General features: G+C 36.3%; 1 protein-coding gene across 7 annotated transcripts in view; it reads left to right on the top strand.

The window, feature by feature from the left end:
* Nucleotides 1-17,915, top strand: part of LOC146425412 (nipped-B-like protein) — a 163,505-nt gene that overhangs the window by 87,277 nt on the left and 58,313 nt on the right. For 4 of the 7 annotated variants that reach the window (XM_085041549.1, XM_085041548.1, XM_085041547.1 and 1 more), the window contains exons 9-10: nucleotides 892-1,521; nucleotides 15,813-17,315. The exons of 1 other annotated variant lie outside the window; for it this stretch is intronic. In XM_085041549.1, coding sequence (XP_084897675.1) covers nucleotides 892-1,521; nucleotides 15,813-17,315 — 2,133 coding nt within the window. The remainder of the gene's footprint in view (nucleotides 1-891; nucleotides 1,522-15,812; nucleotides 17,316-17,915) is intronic. 2 more of the 7 variants (XM_085041551.1, XM_085041552.1) reach the window with 2 other exon arrangements.

The raw sequence follows: 17,915 nt of genomic DNA, 5'->3' as shown, positions 1-17,915 counted from the left end.
AGCTCAGTTGTTACTGAGACGTTGAAAAGCTTCTCTGTGTTTCAAAGCTTTTTCTGGGATAACATTTATGGGGAGCTGGTTTAATTTGAGGAAAAAAATGTCATGTGATTAATTGAAGACTGTTTTTAATAAAAAATGTTCTCTTTAAAAATTTTCCCTAGATGTACTCAAAGCCTGAAATGGGTGCATTTAGAAGGGTGCATGTACAAGTAAAAGTTCATATGTTAAAAAAAAAGAAAAAAAATAGTGGAGATAAGGCAGGAAATGATAAAAAAATGTTCTAAGACAATGGTTTTTAGATAGCAATGAGTGGGGGAGGTTGGAATGAGTTTACCTGAAATTTAAAAAGAACCCCAAAAACCCAAAACTTGAAAATGAACTGTCAGAATGAAAGTTAAGGAGGCTGTGTATGTTTTGATTTAATATATATATATATATATTTGGTTACTTAAAAATGTGTGGCTGAAGTGGCTAATGCCTATGCACTGATCATTGAGTCTTCATCATTGGACCTTATTAAGAATCTTTTTGATATTTCCTTTTTCTGTAGTCAGCGTACTTTCATTGACCATTTTCTAATAGTTGATATTCTAAACCTGCAGGTACAATTTTAATGTAGTCTTTTTGGTGGTGTGTTTTTTGTTTCATCTTCTCTAAAATGATCCCTTATCTACCTGCAGTGGACTGCTAAAATTCCTAGGAAATGCACTGCAACTATCTGAATTACATCTTGATCTAGGAATGGTGTGCTTCCTGCCAATCTCACTTAGACTTTTTGTGAACACAGATATATGTACAAATACATATTAAAATTATGTAGGTTATATTTAGTGTGTTTTATATAAACATGGAACAACATAACTGTTCAGTTTTTCTGAATTATTATTCTAGGATCAAGACAACCTTTAATCCAACAATCTCAACCTCCACCTTATTCATCACCTAGAGATGTTCCCCCAGACATATTGTTAGATTCTCCAGAAAGAAAGCAAAAGAAACAAAAGAAAATGAAGTTAGGCAAGGATGAAAAAGACCAGACTGAAAAAGCTGCAATGTATGATATCATTAGCTCTCCTTCCAAGGACTCCACTAAGCTTACATTAAGACTCTCTCGTGTAAGATCTTCGGATATGGACCAGCAGGATGATATGCTTTCTGGTTTGGAAAACAGCAGTGTGTCAGAGGGTGATATTCCTTTTAATGTGCAGTACCCAGGACAGACTTCTAAAACACCCGTTACTCCACAGGATGTTAACCGCCCACTAAACACTGCTCAGTGTTTGCCGCAGCATGAACAGACAGCTTTCCTTCAGGCACAAGTGCCTGTTTTACAACAGAACACTTCAGTTGCTGCAAAACAACCTCAAACTCCTGTGGTACAGACACAGCAACAGGTTTCGCAACAAGGAGCTATAACATCATATGATGAAGTAGAATTGGATGCATTGGCTGAAATTGAGCGGATAGAACGTGAATCAGCTATTGAAAGGGAGCGATTTTCAAAAGAAGTGCAAGATAAAGGTAAAAGGATTGTGTGTGTGTATACACTATATATATATTATAAAAGTATATATATATATGCATATAGACCCCATATATAAACTTTCCTGTCATTGTCACATAGTGCAATTCTGTTTGCTCAGTGTAGGTGGTTCTATGACATTCATCACCATTCCCCTTAAAACAATTAATTGTAATCTCTCATATATACATTTTTAAATATCATTCTGTATTTGGGATCTTAGTGGATGGAAAGGGAAGTTCTTGTGTTTCAAAATTCTTTTTAAGCGACCCTTATTTTGAACCATGAGACTGAATGAAATACAATTGATGTTGTTTATAGTTTACAAAATCTTATCAGTACCATAAGTAAATTTGTAATAAGTTTTGGTAGTTGAACTATTAACTATTTAAGAAAATTAACTAATTTAAGAAAATACAGGAAAGCTCTTTTATGCCATTTCTATTCATATCCCAATTTGAACCTTATGAGAAGGAGGTGTTAAAATAAAATCATATCTATTATTTTAAAGGAACTGTATATGATTGGGTAATATATACTACTACATTGTCTCCAATGTTTGATCAACTGGATATTCATTATTATGTAGGCTTTACAATTTTTAGAGATCTACCATATATCTATATGGTCTCTAGCACAGAACCAGATAAGCCTCTGAAATGTTTGCTCTTCAGTAGCTGTACTGGTTGTCTTAACTGATTTCATTGAATTTATCCTCTTTGATTTTTTTTCCTTTTTTTTTTCCTAAATTTTTCTTTTTTCCTACTTCTCTTTTTCTTTCTTTTTTTTTTCCTCTTTTTTTTTTTTCTGTTGTTAACTGGTTTGAAGGTCTTAGCCTTCAGAAATATCAAAAGTGGATGCAAACCCACATGTAAATCTTGAAGATGTGGTTTTTAAAGTAGATAGTGATAAGTTAACATAAGTATTTTTCAGAAGTTTCCTCTGCACTCTGATTAGCTACTTCTAAAATAATTCTTTTATAATATAATGCCAATTTGTTAGATATTCCCAATAAAAATTTGCAGAGTGGAAAACAGCATAAATTCTGATTTTAGAAGTTCATAGGTAACAATGGTCTATTTTGGACATACTTGCATGGAAGCAACTGAATTTACATATGGTTTGGATGTTTAACCAGCAGAGAGTGAACAAGTTTTCTTCCTATTCAAAGATAATTTTTTTTTTCTGTTTTTAAAGATGCCTGAAGATAGAGAGTGAGAGAGTGTTGTGTTTGTGTGTATGTAAATGTTCTTGTTGCAGTTACTTAAAAGGATTAACTTTTTAGGTGTTTCTCATTTGATAACTAAATCAAGTCTTGTTAGAAAACACTGTGAATATACAAAGAAAATGAGTGCTCACCTTAAAAGAAATCTCTACTGCCTTTAATTTTGATTTAATGAAATGGTAAAATTGGTTACTTTGCCTACATTTCTACTAATTTTAAGTTTATTTATGGAGAGCTTGTCATTTGTCTTCTACTACTTAAAAAGCTACTTTTATATCCCCATACTTTGAGTAGATTCTCTAGCACATTTTAGCTGAGAAGCATCTCAAAAAATGCACTGTGTTTTTGATGGCGCACAGCAATCTTCAAATACTTAGAATGAGACTAAAACACTCTTTCTGTTTTGTTCTGGCTTTCAAGAGATATTGAACATGAGTTGTGAAGTTTGTTAACCGTAATTACATAGCCATGGGCAGACTCTGATTTGTTTCTTCTGGAGAAAGAAGTGATTTTTATAGAATGTGATTTCTCCCTTTCACCACTGTTCAATATATATCTTATCAATTAAGGATTCCAACCTTATGCTTCCCTTCTACCTGTATCCTCTGGTAAGTCTCAGTTCTTCCTGAGTTCCTACAATTACTGTGGATCAGGTGCAAGAATTGCTGCCTTATATTGGGACAAATGATGACCATTTATTCACTGCTAGTAAGTTGCCCCCATGCCAGACAGCAGCTCTTCTCACTTTAGCTGCTGAGGTTTCAGCTGGGAATTAATAGTATTGTGTAGAAGCATTTTTAGCAGTCTTGGGACAGATTTCCTGAAAAATTCATACCTTGGAGAAATATGATTCTTATTTTTTTGTAACACTTTTCCCATTGCTTGTAAGTTTGTACTATGTCTACAAGTTGATATGCTCAGGGATTGTTCTAGTTAGAGTAATTTGGTTTGGTGTGACTGCAGGAAGAAGCTTCCTCTATTGTTCCTATGGGAATATGTTAGAAAAATATCCAGTAACTCCTAAATATGCCATTCATTTTTGTCAAGTTGCTTACTGTATTTATGCAAAAGCCTGGAATTTGTTCATTTTAGTACATCTACTGTAACTTCAGATCATATTATGTCAAGAAAAGAGCATGCTTGTAGCATGCACTCAGTCTAATTAGAACAGGGATGTATAGTGCTAGCTGATGGTGCACATAGCAAGTGTCCCTCTAGAGATCTTACTCTAGGTGCTAGCACATGGTAAAATCTGCATGAAAGCAAATGCTTTTGAAATGCTTTTGAAAGCATTGCTGCTTTTGTAATTGAGGCATGGGAATATATATTACAGTCACACTACACTTTCTGTGTAGGCATGTGGTGTTGTCTTCCATAAATTACTTTGAGTAGAATTGTACTCGCAAGTTTTGATATAAGATTAGTGATCTTTTGTGTCATTTTTTTAGAATCGTAGAGCCATAGAACCATAGAATATCCTGAGTTGGCAGGGACCCACAAGGATCATTGAGTCCAACTCCTGGCCCTGCACATGACACCCCAACAATCCTACCATGTGCCTGAGAGCATTGTCCAAGGGCTTCTTTAACTCTTGACAGGCTTGGTGCTGTGACCACTGCCTTGGGGAGCCTGTTCAGTGCCCAACTACCCTCTGTGTGAAGAACCTTTTCCTGATATCCAACCTAAACCTCACCTGATACACCTCCAGCCATTCCCTCATGTCCTGTCACTGGTCACCAGAGAGCAGGGCTCAGCACCCGCCCCTCTGCTGCCCCTTGTGAGGAAGTTGTAGACAGCGATGAGGTCTGACCTTAGTCTCCTCTTCTCCAGTCCGAACAAGCCAAGTGACCTTAGCCGCTCCTCGTATGGCTGACATGAAATCTCTACAGTACTATGCTTCATCAGATGTTTTTAGATGCTTCTTTTTTAACAGTAAGGCTTTGCATGGATATGACATGTTCTTTCTGAGGTTGGGAACCAATAGTGTGGTGGAACTGTTTATTCCAGAGGAGAGGCAGAGATTTTTTTTGGGGAAGTTCTTGCTAAAATTTATACAACTATTACACTTGCCTAAGGCAATACTAAGGTTTTGGGGATTTTCAATGCTGAGATGCCTTTATAATGTTTGGTAGAGGTGGGAAATGCAGATTGCAGTCCTTTGGAAATTATAGTACTTTCTGTAATAAATTCCTAATTCTTACAAAGCTGTTAAAATATTTAGCTCCCACCAAAGTATCTCAAAGTAGGGAGGCAGTCTCCATTCCAGAGGTGAAACTAATACAGGGCTTTTCAGAAGTGCTGACATTTGAAAAGCAGTGTATTTTTCTGGAACCTTATTGTCATGCCTTTGGTTTCTGAAAAAGGAATTCTTAGTGCAAAAATCACTAATGCAAAATCTCTCTGATTTGATCTAATGTCTATCAGATATGCGTAAGGAGAGATTTTACAATATAGACCTTTTGCCTCCATAGCTGAGTGCTTTTCAGAGCTCTGTTTTTATACTTTTATCGTTTTGATCTATTTGGATTTTGGATTTAGTGGATTATATGGTCTTTTTATCATTATAGAGGGAAGAAAAATTTGAAAATTTAGTTTTGTCCTTGTCCTCTGTGTGGAAGGACAAGAATCTATCTCTTCCTGTTTTTTTCCATCAAGGAAGTCTCTCTGTATTGATTCATCTTGTAAGTAATTTGTGTCTGTTAATTAAAGGAATGATTGAAGAGTTTGGAGATCAAGGCACTTAGCACTGAAAGTTACAGTCTAATGCATCTATTATATTTAATATCTTCAGAACAAATGAGTCCATGGAACATGACAAGACTCAGGTTTCCAATTCCCATTGCCTCCCCTCACAGTGGCCTCTATACCCTCATCAGATACAAGTTGTTAATCAATGTTAGGTCTTCTTTTCTGAAAGGTTATGTAATATCACAGATAGATCCTTCTATTGTTTATCAAGACTCAGATTATCTGAATTTAAAAAAGACAATTCAGAAGGATTAATACAGAAAGGGATTATCTTTTTCCACAAGTCGACAAGAAGTAAACCATCTTCTGCTTAAGTACATGAGGATACTGTTGAGAAATACTGTTACTGCAGATAGCTCAGTGTGCAACTGAAGTGGGAGATGCAGATTGGGCTCTGGGTGGTGGGAAATGGCTGGAGCCCCAGGCAATGAGCCGTGAACTGGTGCCAATCCTTTGCCTAACAAAGGGCACGAGGACCTGCAGAGCCAGCCAGGTGACCAGCCACTCAGAGACTCAGCAGGAGCGGATGACTCAGCAAGAAGACCCCAGACTATGGGGGCACAAACTGTGAGGGTACCAAAGCCCAGGGATTCTTTGGTTGGGATCCCTTCCCGGGGGCACCAGCTCGAGCTGTTGTTATGTCACTGCAACATGATTCAATTACTGAAAGGAACCAGGTGTCCGGGGCTCTGCTGTGGGAAGCCTGCGGCCGAGCTGGTATGGGAAACTTGTCTGACTGTGAGTGTCGTGTGGTAGGGAGTCAAACGGGGCACCCGTTGGTTAACTGGAGTTGCCTGCTGTGAAGGGACTTTGGTCCCAGCAGTGACAGTCTCTGGTGGTGCGAGTGTAACTACCAGAATGGCTCCTGACTGGTCAGACAGGAAAGTTATCTTAACAATACCTTTCTAAAGAAATTAGAAATAATGAAGCTTCATGCACACTTTCTTCTAATCACTGTCTGTAGTCACATTGTTGTTTAGAGTCAGGTAATTCAAAACTAGTCAGTCACTTTCAGTCTAAACCTTTCCCAGAACATTACATTAAGTTCTTCTTGTTAATTGAGATTTAGATCTATTACTTAATTAATTTCCTGGTTCAAAGTTTCTACCTCAAGATCTTTCCTGCTTTTTTTAAAACTCCCAAATACTGTGAATCAAAAATATTTACGATATTGATGTTTAAAAGGAGCTCTGAGTCTTCTAGAAAGAGGAGAAGGGAAGATAATCTTGAAAATTACTTGAAAAAACAGAAAGCAACCCATCTTTTTTCAGAGACTCTTTTTCAAATTGTTTTAGTTTTTTATTTGGATTTGCTAAGTTTTAATTTGAGCTCTTCCATACATAGTATTGTGTGTTCATTGTTAAATTTTAGGCTACTTCAAAGACACTTTTATATGATGCAGCTGTTTTAGCAGATTAAGGAGTTCTACTTTTACTTGTAAAAGGCACTGTTTTCTGGTGTTTGCAAGAAAAATAATGAAATCATTCATCACTAACCATTTAATCGTGAGGCTAATATATATGTTTTTAAACGTAAAAGGATTAGAAGCATTTTTTAAACGAGACAAACCTACTCATTTCTTTGGGTTTTTTTCCCCTATATATTTTACCTCCGAGGATCCATTTAACCTATTTTGGAATCTTACTGTAGATTCTTTGAATTAGGGAGAAGTGAAACTGTAATAACTTTATTTCCAATAACTGGATCAGTTAGGGGGCATTTTGATGCCTGCTGTGGGCCCTTCTTTTTTTGGTTCATTCCAAGCCCATAGCAGCAGACACACCCATCCCAAGAGTGTGAATCTGCCGGAGCAAAACTCAAAACTACATTTATGGGTAAGTAAACTTTTTCTCTTACCTTTTAAGTTCTTATTCAGCTCCTTTCCCTTTTCCCCATTACCCATCTCCCCCCCAAAAGTCCCACAAAGAGACAGAAGAACACTATCAAGAATTAATAGTTTGTTTACATTTAATTTTATGTAGCCAATGAATGAAATGACAGAACGTGTAATTATAGCCAGTATATTACCATTAATTTTCAAAAATATGTTATGAGGGGTTATTTACTTTAAAATAGAGATACGAGTGTAGTCATTTGTATAGTAATCTTGCTGAAGATTACAGTTATTAATACCAGAAGACGAAATGAGACAGTGTAAAATACAAATTATTATGTCTCTATGTAGTAGGACAGTGTGAGAATTGGGTACCATGTATTTTGTGTATACAAACTTTCATTAGGTCTGCATTTTGTAGTGTTATGTATTAGATGAAACTGGCACCTGATGTAGCTTTCCCAAGAAAAAGCAGATTTGCAATATCCAATTCCTATAGATGAAAAACTTTTTTGTTTTATGTTCAGACATGTTTTAGGAAAAGTAAGGGGAAGAAATTTCTGTCTAGAGAAATTGTGATGAAGTGTTGCAGTGTTTCCAACTATCTAGGGAAAATTGCTTTCTTTTATATTTTTAAAGAATGTAATACTGAAAAGCACTTTTTTAAAAAAGTAGAGGCATATTTTTTAATGGTGTTTACTTTCCTTTGGTGCTCTTGTGTAACATGAAAGCAAATTCCCACATTTATCCAAGTTGTGCTTTATATAGTGTAGTGCAGAAATCTGCTCTTGTAAGGAGGTGTAGAAAATAACTAAAACTCAGTTTAGTAAGAAGTGTATTTTATTTTTATTTATAGCATGAACTAAGATAAGAAAATTAAATATAATATGCATGTAGCAGATGCCCTTGATTGTACCTGTTAAATGGATGGGAGGATTTATAATATTACTTACCCAGTAATAACTTTATTTTGTTCTGGGACAGTCACTTCTCCGTAATGGATTTAAATTTTGATAAAGAACAGCATGTATAATTAAAAAAGCTTATTAACAGTGTAAGCCCAGCATTTCTATAGCTCATAGTCACTAAGTTCACTCCAACATCAACCTAAGATGATGACACAGACTTGTTTTCATTATCATCCTGTATAAATGTTACTGGATCTAGTTAATTAAAGATATTTTTGAATGCAAGGTATGATGTCAGAATAAAATCACCATCTGGAAGGGAGATTAAAAGTGTTCAATAAATTTTAAAGTAATTTGCTTATTTCCAAAGTTTGTTGTTCCTACAAATGAATTTGAAACTGATTGGAAATGTTAATCTGTAAGTGATACATGAAATAATTAGTCTTCATTAAATCTACTGTTAGTGTGTTGCCTTTTTCTTGTGAAGTTAGGTGCTGCATTATGTATTTAAAAAGTATTCACACTTCAGGTTTTTCTCAGATTTTTTAACAATTGAGTTTACAAAACTATAATTCTTCACAAAACAATCACATGGATAAATCCCTGAATTTGCTTCAGAAAAATCTTTCTCATAGATAAATTGAAATCACATTGTTTATGAAAACAGTTCATGGAGGTTAAATTACAGCTTCCAGTCTTTAAACAAGTGGAGATGCTTGATTATAATTTGCTGTAGATCAATTCTTGTTATTATCTAGTGTAAAATTTCTTTTGTATTACTATAGTTGACAGGGAATAATGAGTTACCAAACATTCTTAAGCAGAAAAATTCATAAGATCATATTTCATCCTCCCGTTATGCTGATTACATTATTGTCATATTTAAGAAAACTAACAGAACTTTACCAAAATGAAGATTATGAATTGTGCTACACCCTAAGGCACATCAGAGATTCCTGTAGTCCTTTTAGGGGTTTTGATTTGGTTTGTGGTTGTTTTATTTCCTGAATGAGTTTAAGCATCCCTCTTGATGGACTTTCTTTTTTGCACAGTGGCCAAAAGTTTGATAAAGTCTCTTGACAGATTGCTAAAAATTATCAGCTGTTTCTGTCCAGATTCTTGGAAATCCCTTCCTCTGAACTACAGCAGCTGGAAGCCCTCTGGTCTCTACTTTGGAGCCTTTGTAATTATGTTCTGTTCTATAAAGCTTCCTATATCAGGTTCATGACTTTACTTTCTTAGTTTCTTCTGTAAGGGAGCAAGCAGTGAGACTAAAATTTTTGACTTATGTTTACTGAGTCTCTCCTTCAAGGAGAGTAGCTAGTGCTATGGGAATCTCTTCTAGTGATGGAAGGGATCTCTTTAGTTGTTTGATTATTTGCTTATTAGAATATGGTTTGGGGGGGAGGTAAGGTGAGAACAACCTCTCATGTCTACTAATGCTGAATATTCATTAGAGTAGAAAGTTAAAAATGGATATTTGCCCTTACTCCACTGATATGTCATCCATCAGTACCATTAAAGTAATTTTAAATCTTACTTATATCCAGATTATATTGATTGGTTTAGATTCTTGTGGTCTATACAACACTATTGGTTGGGGGGGGACAGGGCACTTGCACATCTTTGAAGAAATATGTGAAAAATAACTAGGAAAAGAAAAGGGTTGTCAGTAAACATAGATTTGTTATTTAGGCATCTGGTTATGTATTATTTGTTGAAAATTCCTAGTCTTGACTGTTAGATTAAATAAAATAAGCTCGTAATTGGCCTCTGGCTGACTTGTCTTTGATGTTCAAAAACTGAAGGTTTGACAATAAGTAATAACTGCTTAGAACTGGTATATTTGGGATAAATTTATTCACTGCTGATTTAAATAATGCAAATAAGTGGTATTTCAAATGAGTGGAGGCATATCCCAATAATCTCTGAAGAGTGTTAGAGCTTTAAAATATTACACTCTTAATTGTTATGCAAAAAGTTTGTACTGGAGTCATCAAAATGGTTCAAACAGAATTCAGCGTTAGAGGATCAATCTTTGTGGTTCTGAAAAGGAGTACATTCATATTTATCCATCTTGGATATGAAGTCTCCAACTGAATTCCTTACAAGGTGTAAATGGGGAAGTGGTAATTTATATGTCATGTCTTCAAGATAAATCAGAAATCTCTGGATTTTAAAGTTTACCAAACAATATTAATTTACGGAGTGTTACCATTCTGCTATAACAAAGCTCAGCAACCATGCATGTGGTTCTTATTTAGGCTTGTTACCTTTTCGCAAGTATTTACAAAACACCCATTTCCATCTGCTAGGACATGCGGTTTTAGAGGTTTTTGGGCTATCATCCTAGTATACTCATTTGTTGAAAAAGTTTAATCTGAGACTTAAGACAATCATCGGGTTTGCAAGAAAGCAGTAACATCAGAGACTTCAGCACTAGTGGTGTTCTGGCTGCTGCTTTGGAAAGATTTCAGAATAAATGGAAGAATGCAGATACTTCTTTAATACAGCTCTCCTCATCCAGCTACTGTCCCTAATACTTGCTCAGCTTCCAAGTATATCCATTTTCAGCATGGATATGCTGCAAATCACAGTTGACTTGCAGTTTCAGCAGAAATATATTCAAAGGTATCTGTGGTTATTCCAGTGCAATGTGTTTTTGCACAGAGGTTCTGCAGTAATTAATTTCTAAATCTGAAAGTACTCATTGTTTTGACATGCAGATATTTCCAAAGATGAAGGCCACAACCTGTCTCCAGGAATACTGTTCATAACAGGACAGGTGAGACACAACTGCTTGGAAATCCATTTCAAACTTGTGGTTCCTGTAATATTTTGTTTCTTGCACCACAGTGACCCATTTAATTTGACAGAACATCTCTGCTGTTTTTAGAATAAGATAGTTTATGATCTTGCTTTGAGTACCAAGGCACTGCCTTTTGGTGAGCATGTTGCAATGTGAAGAGAATGTCCATGCTAATTTGCCAAGCAAAACCAATGCACACATAGGAGAACAACTGGGATCAGACTGTGCTCTGAACAGTCATAAATTTGTTCAAGTAATTGAACAAAATGTAGATACATTTTTGATGTATCTGTGTTCTTAGGAGGCAGGGAAGGGGGAGGAGTGAATAATATTTCTAAAAAGAAAAGAATCTGAGAACAATAAACTTGGATACCTGATCTATAATATAGTCAGAAAGCTCTTCTATGACTTACTACATATTCCTTCTATTAGAAAAATTGCTGTAAAGAGTGAAGCAAAAAGATCCTGATCACACTTTATTGCTTCAAGAGCATGTGAACCTACCTCTTCAGAACTGTGGCAAGCTTTGAACCTAGGTCTGCAGGATTTGAAAGAAAAATGTTAGTGTTATATTTTTGCAAACTCCTAGATCCTGGTAATAAATTCTATCATCTATGGAATGAAGTGGATGAAGCTTGGATACTGATATCTTGAAGATTATGAAGAATATTTGAATGGATATTGTAAAGTTCCTAAGTTCATCTGTTCATTAAGACCCTATGGGGTCTTGGGACTCATGCCTTAACAAGACAGATTTATGCAAACTTGCATATATTTGATTTTAAAAGAGAAGACTTAAAGACATCTGTTTTCAGAGGTTAATTACTCTCTCCTCACTTCTCCAATACTCTGTTGTTTATTCTCATGTAGTTCAAAGTGAATTCAGAATTTGATAAAGCCCAATGGTGCTTTTCACCTATCATATTTCTGCAGCTATGGTGGCAACCAAAAATGTATTTGTGCCCATTCAGTGGAGTTTTTCCATTATGCTCAGTGAAGATAGCGGTACTATGTACTCATCCTACCTTGAATGTACTAGTTCAACCTGATATTTTCATAGAATATCCTGAGCTGGAAGGGACCCACAAGGATCATCAAGTCCAACTCCTGGCCCTGCACATGACACCTCGACAATCCCACCCTGTTCCTGAGAGCGTTGTCCAAATGCTCCTTGAGTTCTGGCAGCCTTTGGGCTGTGACTGCTTCCCTCAGGAGCCTGTTCAGTGCCCAACCACCCTCTGTGTGAAGAACCTTCTCTTGATATCCAACCTGAACCTCCCCTGACACAGCTCCAGCCATTCCCTCAGGTCCTGTCACTGGCCACCCAAGAGCAGGTCTCAGCACCTGCCCCTCTGCTGCCCCTTTTGAGGAAGCTGCAGACCCCTGTGAGGTTTCTCCTCAATTTCTTTTTTCTTCAGGCTGAACAAGCCAAGTGACCTCAGATACTCCTCATACAGCTTCCCCTCAGGCCCTTCACCATCCTCATGCCCTCCTTTGGATGTTCTCCAATAGCTTAATGTCTTCCTTATACTGTGGTGCCCAAAACTTCTCCCAGTACTCAAGGTGAGGCCGCACCAGTGCAGAGCAGAGAGGGACAATCCTCTCCCTTGACCTGCTGGCAATGCTGTGCCTGATGCAGTCCAGGACACGATTGGCCTTCCTGGGTGCCAGGGCACTGCTGACTGGCCATCAACCAGGACCATCAGGCCCCTTCCCACAGCTGCTCTCCAGCCTCTCATTCCCCAGTCTGTCCATACATCCAGGGTTGCCCTATCCCAGGTGCAGGATCCAGCACTTGCCCTTGTTGAACTTCATATGGTTGATGATTGCCCAGCCCCTTCATTTGTCTGGGTCTCTCTGCAGGGCCTCTCTGCCTTCGAGGGAGTCAAGAAGTCTTCCTAGTTTTGTATTGTCTGTGAACTTGCTTCTTTTCATATACTTGGGTCAGCTTTTTTGTCCTAGGTCCAGAACTCTCATAGAGGCAAAACTGTAATGATCATGTCTAGTTCTGAGGACCACCCTCAAGATGCACTGGAAATATCAAGTAATCTGTGAACAATCTGTAACTCCATTTGCAATCACCTTGACATCAAGGAAAATAAAACTTTGAAGGCATTACTTTCTTCTCAGATAATATATCAACAGGTTGTGGTTATAACTTACTAAACATCAGTACTGAGTTGTCAAGAGAAGCAAAGAAGGTACATGAAATGAGCTCTGTATTTAGAGGAAATGTGACAAGTCATGATGCAATCATCTATTCATATGTTCTCAACTTACAATTTGATGTTTTGGATGATGATGAAGGGCAGCATTTTGAGCCCATGGAAGTTCAAGAGAGAAAATTAGTCATACTTGAATTGTTTTAGTTGTTTAATCTTGGAGCCCTCAGCATGAGGGCTCTGAAAGGTGAGTTTTCGTTGATCTAGCTACATCAGTTTAAGGCATCACATCTCCTCACCATTTGCCTTGCTCCTATAGTAGGGGTAGCAGAAGAAACCATTTGCTTGGCTCTTAACTGGCTTGTTCAGTCTGGTTAGGTTAATGCAAACTGTCTTCACTAGTGCCGTAATCTGATGCACTAGACAATGAAACACACTTGTAGAAATGTGTGTGTTTCCTTCTGCTACAGGTGATAACCTCAGTTAAAGGGACAGGGCGGATAACTGGTAACAGTAACGTCTTAAAAGCTAGATCCACCATCAGAAATCTACAGGACTTTTTCAGTGCGACTGACATTTCTGGATTAAAATGAAAAAGCTGACTGACTTTTTCATAAGAATACAAGTTTATCAATTTGTGTTTCAAAATTTCAACAGTTTTAATTGAGAAAGAAGGTAGTGATATGTGTGTGTGTATGTATGTATATTAATGTATATGTGTTTTTTAAAAAATAATCAAATTTGAAATCTCTCAGTTTGGAAGCTTCTACTTCATGGTCATTCCTAAGACCTGCTATGAAGCTCAGTGAGGTCAAAGCCTTCTTAGTCACAGGGAGCAAAATATTTTTTGTCATTGTATGAAGGTTTCAAAAAAACCCCCCTTTGATTTAATAAATAGTGTAAGGAAGTTAATCTATATAAGCTCTCATATGAATCCAACAGTTTTTGTTGTTGTTGGACAGAAAGAGGAAAAATCGCCATGCTAAAAAGCTGCACTTTCATCAAATTTATTTTGGTTCACATGTTTATCATAAAGTTGGCAAGTGTTCCTACTTTGAAAAGTTCCTTATTTGCAGTTGACCAGTTTCTGTGTGGAGTTTATTGTATTCATCTTTACTCTCTTCCAGCCATTAAATGTTGTACATAATTTTGGAGATTTAGGAAGTTAGAGATATACAAATAGATTTGAGAATTAAAATGATGGGAAAAAACCCACAAACCTGTTCACATCAATGGAGTTGACTATTTTGCTACTTGTTACTGTGTTCTAATGTTAATTTTGGAGATGATCCTTTAAAATTTTTATTCTTTTGAATCAGAATCTTCTACAAGTATAGAGGAAATTAGAAGTAATAGTTATAATTCTGGTTTACAATTTGAGAGGTTGGGGGTATTTTTGTTAAGAGTTTAATTCCTTCTTCCTTGATTACATCCTCCCTACTTTTCCCCTGCTCCCAAAAGGAGAGCTGGCTCATTGCATCTGGTGAAAAGGCACCACAAATCTAAGCACAAACCAAGTTATTTTTCTTATATTGTATTTGTGGTCTAGACATTTTGATAGAATTTTCAATGTGTGTTTGGTCATTACATAGACTTAAAATCATATTCCCTGATTACAGAGAAAATATCTTTTTTATTGACATTACAAAATGAGAATATAAGCCTTAGTGCAGGTAGGGCTTTTGAGTTTCATGGTAGAAATTAATTTTAGGGTATCCTGTTGGTAATATAAATAGGTTGTATTTTAAATGAATAGAACATACTCTTTTTGATATTTTCATATGCTTTTCCTTTCTATGGATTCTACCAAATTACAGGAGGGGGTGTTTGGCTCACTTTCTATTTTTCTGTATTCTACTTTTAATGATTTTTAAAAAAATATAAACTGAAAGGATTATTGTAGAGTCAAGCTCTTGACACTACATAAAATTATCACTGAACTTTTTATTTCATCCATGAAAAGCATTATTATTGCAAGGGGAAAATACTGAGGCTTTTAAGTGTGTAGTGGCCCCTCACTTATTCATATGTGATATGGTATAGACTCCAACTCTTGATATACTCCTTGTTTCAAAGAGAAGCATGAAGTGTTGGACTTATTTTAATGATTTTTGTTTGTTGTTTATGTGTTCCCTGGCTACAATATATGTGAAGCCCAACTGAATCAAGTAGGGAAAAGCTCTGTGTTAATCATTGCAGATCCTTGCATAGTTCATGTATAATGAACCATGCTGAATCTGTCAAAGAGAATCTTTTATAGTAGTATTCCTCAAAACTTGCTTCAACTGTAATTTTCTTTTTTTGCCATTATTGCAGCTTCTTTATTAGATAGTTCTCTTGGGAATTGTACAGGAACTGATTTCATATATTTTGAAGGTGTTTTTTAATGATTAATTGGCACATGTGGTAGATTGATAACAAATACATTAAAAAGTATTAAAGAAGTTCTATTCTTGCCTTTAAATTCAATAGGTTTTGTTGTTTGTGTGCACATACATGTGGAGGAGGATTAATTGGTGGGGGTGGAGGGAATGGATATTTTTGCTTGGACATTTGCCTATTTCTAATATATAGCATTTGTGATTTTTCTCTTTTAATTTGTAGATAAGCCTCTGAAGAAGCGAAAACAAGAAAACAAACCACAGGAGGTTGGAGGTACTACTGGAGGAAATAGAGCAGCTTCTCAGGAGACAGGCTCTGCTGGAAATGGGACAAGGCCAGCATTGATGGTTAGTATTGATCTGCAGCAAGCAGGAAGAGTGGACTCTCAGGCAACAGTAACTCAGGATTTGGACATCATCAAAAAACCTGAAGAAATTAGGCAGTATAATGATGGGTTTGTGTGTGTTCCTCAAGAAGACACTGTTGGAGTTCTTAAATTTAAACCTGAAAACCCTCCCGAGTTTTTTAAGAAAATATCAGACTTTGGGGGTCAAAAGACAGATATCCAGCAAAATGAAAACAGACAAATGGAATTTCAGCAAAATGTGAGCAGGCGGTTGGAAAGTAAACAGAGTGAGAAGAAACAGGTAGAAGCTAAACGTGAAAGCAAGCATGAAAGCAGACAAATGGAAGTGAAACAAAATGAGAACAGACAAACAGAATCAAAACAAAACCAGAGCAGGCAAATGGAGATGAAACAAAATGAGGGAAAACAAAATAATGGCAAACAGGAAATAAGGCAGAGGCCTGAAACACCGAAACAGAAGAATGAAAGCAGGCCCGAAATGCCAAAACATAGACATGATAACAGGAGGGACTCAAGTAAACCATTATCAGATAAGAAAATAGAAATATCTAGGCACAAACTAGATGTGAAATCTGATCCTTCAAGGATAAAATCTGAAAGTAGACCTGATCCAACAAAACAGAGGCCTGATGGGCGCTCAGTTTCTGATACACCAAGACGTGACCATGATAGCCTCAAACAAAGATCAGAGGACAGAGAGGAGTCAGAGAGATACAGAGGAGATCCATCCAAGATCAGAAGACCTGAATATTTGAGATCCTCAAACAAAAGTGAACATGATTCTAAACATGGTAATAAATCTGATGGTTCAAAACCTGAGAAATTTGCAAGGAAACATAGACATGAGTCTGGTGAATCAAGGGAAAGGTTTTCTTCTGGGGATCAGAAATCAAGACCTGACAGCCCTCGCATTAAACAGGAAGGTAGAGGAGATTCTAGTAAATCAAGACCTGATAAACCTGGTTTTAAATCACAAAACAGCAAGGATGAACAAAGGACAGATGGTAATAAGAGTAAAGTAAATAGTAATAAAGCACATGCTGACAATAAAGCAGAGTTTCCCAGTTATTTGTTGGGGGCAAGATCCGGTGCATTGAAACATTTTGTCATTCCAAAAATCAAGCGTGATAAAGATGTCAATGTCACTCAGGAATCAAGGAAAACTGAATTTAAAGGTGAACAGGACAAAGTAGAGAAGATTGGGCTAGTTGAAGATCTAAATAAAGGAGCTAAGCCTGTAGTTGTCCTTCAAAAGCTTTCATTGGATGATGTGCAGAAATTTATTAAGGATAGAGAAGATAAATCAAGGGGCTCTTGTTTTAAACCTAGCAAGATCAAGTCATCCAAATCTAATAAAGGTAAGATTTTTTTTTAAATGTTAATTGCATTATATCTTGTATACTCCTGTTCTTTTAGATTTGCTACTCCTGTGGTTAGAAATTAAACACAAATGTTTGATAATTACATTATATGCTTGCTTATATGGTGATTTTGGGGAACAAAGTGAAATTTGTCTATAGGATTGTGGTTATTGGAAATCTTGCTACAGTGTAACTAAAATGATTTTTTTATTCCAATGGAAGTTCCTAATGTGGGAACACTTAAATAGTCTTAAAATGTACTTCAGTTACATTAGTTTAATCTGGTAATTTATCTAGTTAAACATAACTACTATATGAATGATTAGGTGTGTCTGTATAAGGAAATGGTACTACTGTAACTAAATTGTTGTAGCTGGTGTGAAATACTATGTAAAGCCCTAAGATTCTTTTATGTTTTTATTTGGAAATGAAATGTGTTTTTTCTAAGGGATATTTTGACATTATGAGATAAGAAGGCAGTTACAAAGCCCTGTCTGCCTCTTACACTATAAATACAGCTCTATTGGGAAGCCTCCACACTTTAGGCTGTGTGACAATAAGATTATTAAAAAGTTCTATCTTTAGGAGAATTCAGAT

This window comes from Lichenostomus cassidix, chromosome W (genome assembly GCF_008360975.1).
Source record: "Lichenostomus cassidix isolate B80296 chromosome W, HeHo_3.0, whole genome shotgun sequence".
Taxonomy (NCBI): Eukaryota; Metazoa; Chordata; class Aves; order Passeriformes; family Meliphagidae; genus Lichenostomus; species Lichenostomus cassidix.
The sequence above is the reverse complement of the archived record's forward strand: the minus strand, read 5'-3'. Positions and strand labels throughout refer to the sequence as shown.